General features: G+C 41.9%; 1 protein-coding gene across 1 annotated transcript in view; it reads right to left on the reverse strand.

Annotated features, from left to right (window-relative positions):
- Positions 1-2,152: 2,152 nt before the first annotated feature.
- Positions 2,153-7,887, reverse strand: part of RPS6KA2 (ribosomal protein S6 kinase, 90kDa, polypeptide 2) — a gene marked incomplete at its 5' end in the record, with an annotated part of 65,341 nt that continues 59,606 nt past the window's right edge. Inside the window, 4 exons of the mRNA XM_008940733.1 lie at positions 2,153-2,564; positions 2,970-3,107; positions 4,273-4,390; positions 5,866-5,942. Coding sequence (XP_008938981.1) covers positions 2,439-2,564; positions 2,970-3,107; positions 4,273-4,390; positions 5,866-5,942 — 459 coding nt within the window. The remainder of the gene's footprint in view (positions 2,565-2,969; positions 3,108-4,272; positions 4,391-5,865; positions 5,943-7,887) is intronic.

Consider the following 7,887-nt stretch of genomic DNA (forward strand, 5'->3'; position numbering starts at 1 on the left):
ACAATACAATTATACTGACCATAGATAGACAGCACAAATCATCTGGAACCCCAGAAAATCCACCCTTCCCTCCAGGTTGCCCTTAGCATCCTTGTGCCCACCTTGCCTTCTTCCAGGACAGAAGTCACTTCCAGGGAAACAAGGCCTGGCCAGAGCATTTCTGCATCAGCCAGGATATCCCATGACTGTGGCCTCCTCCTGCAGCGTGCTACTAGCAGAAATACATGAGACTTAACGTCTAGCAAGAGGAAATGTGTAAAGGCAGCAAAAAGCTGATGCTGAGCACAGCTTAGCCAGAGGAGAGCGAGGGCTGCTGTGTCTATAACAACATCAGTCCACGCCAGTTCAGCCACTGTGTGAAGTTTCACAGCTTCTTTATTCTGGAAAATAGAAGGGCTTCCAGGAGAGCTGCTTTGCAGCAGTCCTCTGTGCACAGCACATTAACCCAAACATTAAATATCCGTTTAAGTTATTAAGAAAAAATTTAAATTTAAAAGTAGACTAATGCAAACAAACAAATTTCAGTCAACACTGGAACAGACCTAGTTTTAAGCAGCATATTGCTACAGCAAATGCAATTCCTTGTTCTCTTGACACTCTGAGGCACTGATCTCATAATTCCAGTCTAGCACTGAAATGCACATACTACCCAGCAAGGAAAAAATACCATCTCTAGCATATGAAGCTCCATGTTCACATTTTTCTTTTTTTCCCATCACAACAGAAAAAAAGCCAACATAGCGTATTAGCTTTTCCCACAGAGTATCCGAGGTGACAAAATTTACTTGGAAATTAAAATTAACAAAAGCAGTACAAAGAAGAATCCTGGTCACCTTGTGACCACCATAAGCCAAGGTGGGTAAGACAAAGAATAAAAAAACAGTTCACATCTGGCACCACAAACCTTGCTGACTTTCTTTGAAATCCAAGGAATGAGAAAAAAAAAAAGGTCCATTTTGCTAAGACCGTTTCAATAAAGTTTTCTTTCCCTGAACCTGGAAAATCCAGGTGTTGGGGTACAGAACTTTTGTTTTATATGTATATAAATAAGCTTGTACATATTTATATAAATATAAAAGCAGAGCATCTTCCCATTTCTCCTCATAATTTATTATTATTAAAGCTTGTAACAGAGTTAGCTGGACTCTTCGGAAGTGGGTACTCTCCGCACACAGGGAGTTTAGCTCTGCTAGAGCAGAACAGCTGGGCAGGGACAGGAAATGTTGGGTGATGGAGGTGGATTCGGGTGACCAGCCAGGGGAAGGCAGGGAGCAATGACTGGAAGGTCATGCTACCACCTAGAGGAGGTGACTACCACATCACTTGCTCCAGAGTGGCACTGTGGCCTGCCAGAGCTGGTCTTGGTGAGAAGACTTCATGACAGTTTGGGAGGATGGTTGCACCAACTCACCCACTGACCCCCTTTTGTACCAGCCACTGAAGAGGGACCACCCCTCGCTTTTAAAGGGAGTCCCAGTTTGCCCCCAAACACGTGCACACTAGTTCCCTTTGGCAGTACTCCCCACCATGCTGCCATGTGTCTTTTTGCCTACTGTCCTTGAAGTCACCCATGCCACTTCCTGCCTGTGCTTGGTTCCCCTTCACCTTGTCCTCCCAGACCTTGGGCTTGCTGCTGGAGGCCAGACACCTTTTTTCCTCCCCTGATCCACAGTCTCCTACTTGCACTGTTTTATGTGAATGCTTTCCCACAGTCTTATAAGACCAAAAAATCTCCTCAAAAGGCTGAATTTCTCAGAGGTTTCCCGGTCTAGGAGACTGAATAAGTCAGGGCTGGTGGCACATGCTCCTTGAGCAGTGCTGGCTTCATTCCAGAGAGGACAGAGGCAAAGTGCAAAAGATTTCTTGAAATCAGAAGGTACTTCCACCGACAACAATTCTCTCTCCTTCATGTTGTATAGCACTTGTTTCAAGTAAGGTGTTATACATATATCTGCAGCATTCACCCTTCCTGGGGTGAGTGGAGCTCAGTAGATGTCTACTGGTGACCAGCTGAGACACTTCATCATGATGCATGCTGCAACAGCTGAAAAATTCAAACCTGACTGCATTCTTCATAGCAAAAAGTGCTTTTCTTCAGAAACAAAACAAAAACAGCGTTCCCATGGAACATCTTAAGGACTCAAAATTTCCTAGGGTAGGAAGGATGGAGCACGCCTACTTTATTTGGCTTTATCTCAGTAAGGAAACAAGAGCTACTGGCAAAATTGGCACATCTTTGTGAAGTTGTTAAACTCGTGACACTGGCTGGAATGTAAAAGAAATGACTGAGCAAAGGAGAATTCTGCCTTACACTGGGCTTCTGCTAGTTCTGGTGATTCCGTGTGCAGGTTGTCCAAAAAAGTTCTGCTAGCCAAGTAAAGATGAATTTCTCAAATAATAAACTTGTGGGTTGTCAAAGAGGCCTTTTAGGGGTACTGCTACAACCTGGTGGAGGTAAGTCTTTTCATGCCCCGCCGCTGAGCCAGATTGGAGGACAGTACAGGCTCCAGCCTTGGTGCCTGAGGTGCTCGGTTTAAAGCGAAGTAAGTGGCTGCCATTGCACCCTGGAAAGCAGAGAAAAAGAAAATGCTGGGATGAAGTTCAGCTCTTTTATGCTTCTCCCCTCCCCTCTATTCAGTTCTCTGGAAAAATGGATGGGCACGGATGATTTCCATTAAATGATAGCAACAGTGAGGCTGGCAACAGCTGAGGTATCTCTGATTCAAAGTGGTGGGTAGCAGTATGTGCACAGAATGCCAGCAGGTCATTACAATGCAGCTTGAAGTTAAAAATGTCAAGCAGGTGACAGGTCAAAAATCTTTGCTGTTAATACAGTGCCATATTACATTTAAATCTATTAAATTGCTTCTGGCAAATAATCTTCCTGATTTCTTTATCACTTGCCAGAAAATTTACACAAAAGACAGCTCATTCTACAAGGAAGGACAAGGCAGGGGTGCAGCATGTACCTTCACCAGGTGAACATCCTGTCTGCTGAGTTGGTTTTGAGACAGATACTCCCTGTTCACTATCCATGGATGTCTTAGGACTTGGACTGCTGTGAGGCGCTGATGAGGGTCCACATGAAGCATCTTAGACACAATGTCCTGGATTTAAAAGGAAGAAAACAGTAAAAGGCGAAAAAACAATTAATAGCAGTTCAGGTTTGACTAAGATCTTCCAGGTGGCATGCCATCACCAGCATGTCCAATGGAGACAGGGATGCACTTATGCTTTATATTTTTTAAGTGTAAAGTCTGATCTTTTAAATTTTCAAGTGTAATATTCACATCTCAGCTGATAATTCATTCAAGATAATGATGTGGAAGGTATTCAGGTTACTGAGTGAGTGTTCATCATTGGTGAGGGCATAGGGGTAATAAATCACCCAGAGAGGATGCCATCTGGGGCATCTCCTCACTGACTCCAAAGTGTGCTTACAAGAGAAGCTTAGGACATAAATCTAACATTCAGGTGGCTAAAATTCAATGAGATCAGTTCTACCACACCTGAGCATTTTAACTTGAAAACTGGATGTCTGATAAAAAATACACTGTGTGGCTCCTAGGTGTTGGGAGCAAGATTAATATGTTACTAGGAGTGCTTGCAACTTTGTGGTGCAAAATAACAACATATCAATGCTCTTCCATTGGATATTACCAGTTGCTAAAACTGGAGCTCTTGCATGACTCTCTAAATCCTGTCAAAGTTTCTGATTAATGCCAGGCAACTGGAAGCTTTCCAGCTTCCCTGCCCATCTATCTCTCTCATAGACTAGTCCACAGCTTCATGCCCAAAGGTCTCAGCACCAGATGAATTTTGTCTGCTGGGGTTTCCATTCTTTGTGATGTCTGGGCAGCCTAAAGTGTGAATTGTACAGGAGTTAAAGATTCTAGTTTATAAACTGCCTTCTCCTGATTAACTTTGAGGAGTGAAAATGTGATTCACATATAGACCATACATTTGTGGCACTGACAACTCTACACTTCTTTTACAAGCTCAGTTGCACCCAAAAAAGAGCTCTGTGCTCAGTCTCAAGAACATTCACAGCTGATGGTGCTATATTATGCTTTAGTTTAATAAAATCAACTACCAAAACTTCTGACACGCAATTTAATGTGGAGTGGTAGAAACATAAAGAACCAAGTTTTTATTTAATGAGCTTTTATTTCACAGTTTTTCACCCTTCTGACTATCTGTAGTTTCTTGCAACAGCAGAGTGCAAGCCTGTTTCAGAGAACAAGAAAAATATCTGAGGAAGCGTTCACTGACCTTTGCAGTATCAGATACCGAATCCCAGTTTCCTCCTGTGAGTGCATATTTGCCACTGCCAATTCTGGCCAGAATCTCCTCTGGGGTGTCGTCTGGTCCATTTGCAAAAGGAGTGAACCTATTTTTACAAAGAGAAGAAAACAGAGTGTAATTTGCAAGTATATGATTTCTAGGATCTGGTGCTAACTGCCACTGATTACAACAGAAATTTGGTTCCAGAATGGATCACAGACATGGGTGCTTCATTTTCACTCAAACTATACAGTCTGGTGGTTATTAAGTTATTATATTAAGTTGTTATGCAGAGTAAAAGACTGATTCCTGGTTTGTTTGTTTAAAAAAATTTTGTTCTATTCTCATTTCGTAGGAATGAATTTTTTTTAAAAAATGATAGGTTGTTACCTCTTTAATTAACTGTTTTATTACCAACAGAAGTACCTTGATAATAGCAAGAAAAGATAAAAAATAATAAAGAAGAAAAATGATGATCTGAAAGAGAAAAAAAAAAAAAAAAGAAAAGAAAAAAGAAGCTGTATAATTTATTTTGCAATGCTTTGTGAACCATAACGTTCCAGTCTGTTGGGCAAAACAGATGCTCTGCAATAGGTCACTTACTGATCTAGCCAGTCAGAAATGACCAGTAACGTGCATGCAGTTGCCATGCATCAGTGTCCCATGCAGAGGGCACACTTTTTGTTCTCATCAAGTGACAAGTGATAAGATTTTTGCAGCTGACTAAAATCTACCAGGCCAGATTTTACTCTGCAATGTTGAACAGCTGTGTAGGTTTAGCAGACGGGAGTATTTGGGACTTTTATATTTTTCCTTCCATCTGTCTTTTCTCTTCTGAAAACTTGCCAGAGTTGTTTTTAGATCCCTAACCAGTTGGTTTGGCCACAGCTTCCTATCCCACCTTGATTCCTCATGCTATAGTTTCTAATATAGAAAACAATTTCAGACTTCACAAAAATTCAGCCCAAAGAGATACAAAATTTTACGCCAGTCGATAACTATTAGGAGGGATGCATTAAGAGTTAAGGACTGCCTAAAACTCTTGAGGTCTGCCACTACCTGCATTAACACGATCCCAGGCTTGTGCTTTAGTCCTGGCTGTCTGAGGCCTCTCTGCTCATAGTGATGATGGGAGGAAAATTAAATCCTGGATGCAAATAATAGTCAGTTCCTAGTAACTCTCCTCTGGTGAGGAAGAATGAGACCATAGAATCATAGAATCCTTTAGGTTGGAAGGGACCTCCAAGATCATCAAGTCCAACCATTGAGCCATTAGGGCTCTAAAGTCCTCTGCTAAAACAGATCAGAATCTGTCAGGGTTGGAAGGTCTCAGTGCATGCTTACAGACACAGGCTGTTAACCACCTAAAACTTTGTGAAGTGTTGAAGATATTTATGCATTCTGGACAACCTTAATCTAATTCTAGGTCTTGGGATCTATTTTCTTGTCTTATAGAACTGAGAACATTTCTTGAAGGAAGCCAGACAGTTTGCTGTCTTTTGTGACTCCTTTCTGGCTTTATCAGTGCTGAAGTGCTGAGCCCACTGGGGACTGCTGCTCTAGCAAAATGTCTTCACTCACCCTGCCAACATGGTATACAGTAAGATCCCCAAGCTCCAGATGTCACAGGCTGCATCATAACCTTGGCGTTTGAGGACCTATGTAAAGAGAGAAACAAAAATAGGTTAATCTGCATTCCTGAATTTTTAGCTCCTGATCTTCAAAGAGCACCAATAAGTGGTTGTATCTGTTGACATTTCCAGAGCTTAATTGCATATTTGGCTTGAACAGGTGGCTCCCTCAGGATCAAAATATTCAGTAGTGGTGTGAAGCATGGTGAAGCCCAGGCTGGAATGAGCTGGTGAGTGTTCAAGCCTAGCACATCTGTCACCTCCACGGTGAAACAGATGCGTGTTGGAGGCTCTGGGAACCTATCTGACCATCTAAACACACAGCAAAGCAGAACAACATTTCAGTGTTTTGTAATGTTTCTGAAAAAAAAAAAAAGGTCATTAATACTGTCAAACGTATCCTCCTAAAATAAAGGTAACCAAGAACAGTGTGGGTGCAACAAGCATAGGACCAAGTGACTGATTAGCAAGTTGGAGCTCAGTTTGGATTTGATACAACAAATGGATCCACACTAACATGTATCTAATGTCAGACTAGTAAAGATGCATGACAACTGCAAAGAAAGCTAGGAGGCTTATTCTTATCTTACTTCTGTAGTAAGAAAGTGACCACATTTAGACTGGACTTAACAGATAACAGGCTAAAACTTGATCCCTTTTTTATATGGGGAAAACCAGTAGCCAGCAGAGATCTGAGAAGTTCAATATTGGTCCAGGATGGCGAGTTATAGCAGTCAGGGTAAATCTAGGTTTCATTTATACTAGTGCCTGTTTGAGTCAGTGCAGGTCCAGGGGAAAGTGAAGTCACCAACTGAGGCAGCACTGCTGACATCAGGGGAAGAACTCTGTTCCTATTTGGTTCAGAAAAGCTCAGAGACCCCCTCCAGATCTTCCACTTGGTCATAAAAGCAAACTACTCTTCTGTTTATTCAGTTCTGACATGCAGAGAGAGTTTTGTCCCCTTCTGATGGGATGCATTAAGTTTTTAAGTAGATATATTAAGTTTTTGCAAAGCACATGAAAAAGGAATGTACAAATTCAGCAAGTCTGTCTCTGACCTGCAGACTTATTACCCAGGAGTGTTTTCAGCTTTCTATCACAGAAAAGACCAAGGACTGCTAAAGAAAAACAGTTTCAGGAAATGTTGCCTCAACAGATTTTACAAAGGGTAAGTGGTAAATCAACCATCTGCCAGGTATGCTGCCGAGCTACCATTTGCTACCTGGAAAAAAAGAAATGGAGAAAAAGCCACATATCCTCCTGCTGACAAAGCTGGTACAATCCTGCTTCTCACTCTCCTGCATATCATACATACACTCTCTGGCTAATTTATTTGTTTCCGTTTCTTTAGTCCCTGCATTCATTCCCTCTCTATTAATATTAGTTTTTATGGGAAAAACTCCTTTGCTGTTTGACATACTCAAATGCTTCTTGCTTCACCTGTAAGACTGAATACCCAACATATATCTTTGGTGTGGCTGTTCTCACTGCATCTTGAACAGTTACATTTTCATTGCCATCACTGTCTTCCTCCAACAACCAAGGACAATCAAGTCTAAGGTAAATGATAGAAAAATGGGGCAGTGATGATGTTGAGTGGTGCAGGGTGTCAAGTAAGTGGTTACACAACCCCAGAATGATGGGTAGGTATCACCTTGTGCAAGAACTCTGCAAGATAACAGAAATATTCACTCTGTGCCAGTGTCTAGGGAAAGCTTTGCTGGCAGGTACTTTTTATTGACAGCAACTTCACCCCACAACCTAACAACAGGATCTAAGAGTTATCAGTCAGTACTGCTGCTATTTGAAAAGGTCTCCAGCAGGTCTGTGTAACTGTGGTTCAAGTGAGAACACTGAGCTAGCAGGAGCCAAGTGTGGCAAACCTTGGCCAAAAAGATTCATGTTTGATCTAGGGGGCAGGTACTATCGAACAGTAACAGGCATGTGTCTTAGAAATGTATCCACCAGGGAA

This window comes from Merops nubicus, unplaced genomic scaffold, assembly GCF_000691845.1.
Source record: "Merops nubicus isolate BGI_N331 unplaced genomic scaffold, ASM69184v1 scaffold1385, whole genome shotgun sequence".
Taxonomy (NCBI): domain Eukaryota; kingdom Metazoa; phylum Chordata; class Aves; order Coraciiformes; family Meropidae; genus Merops; species Merops nubicus.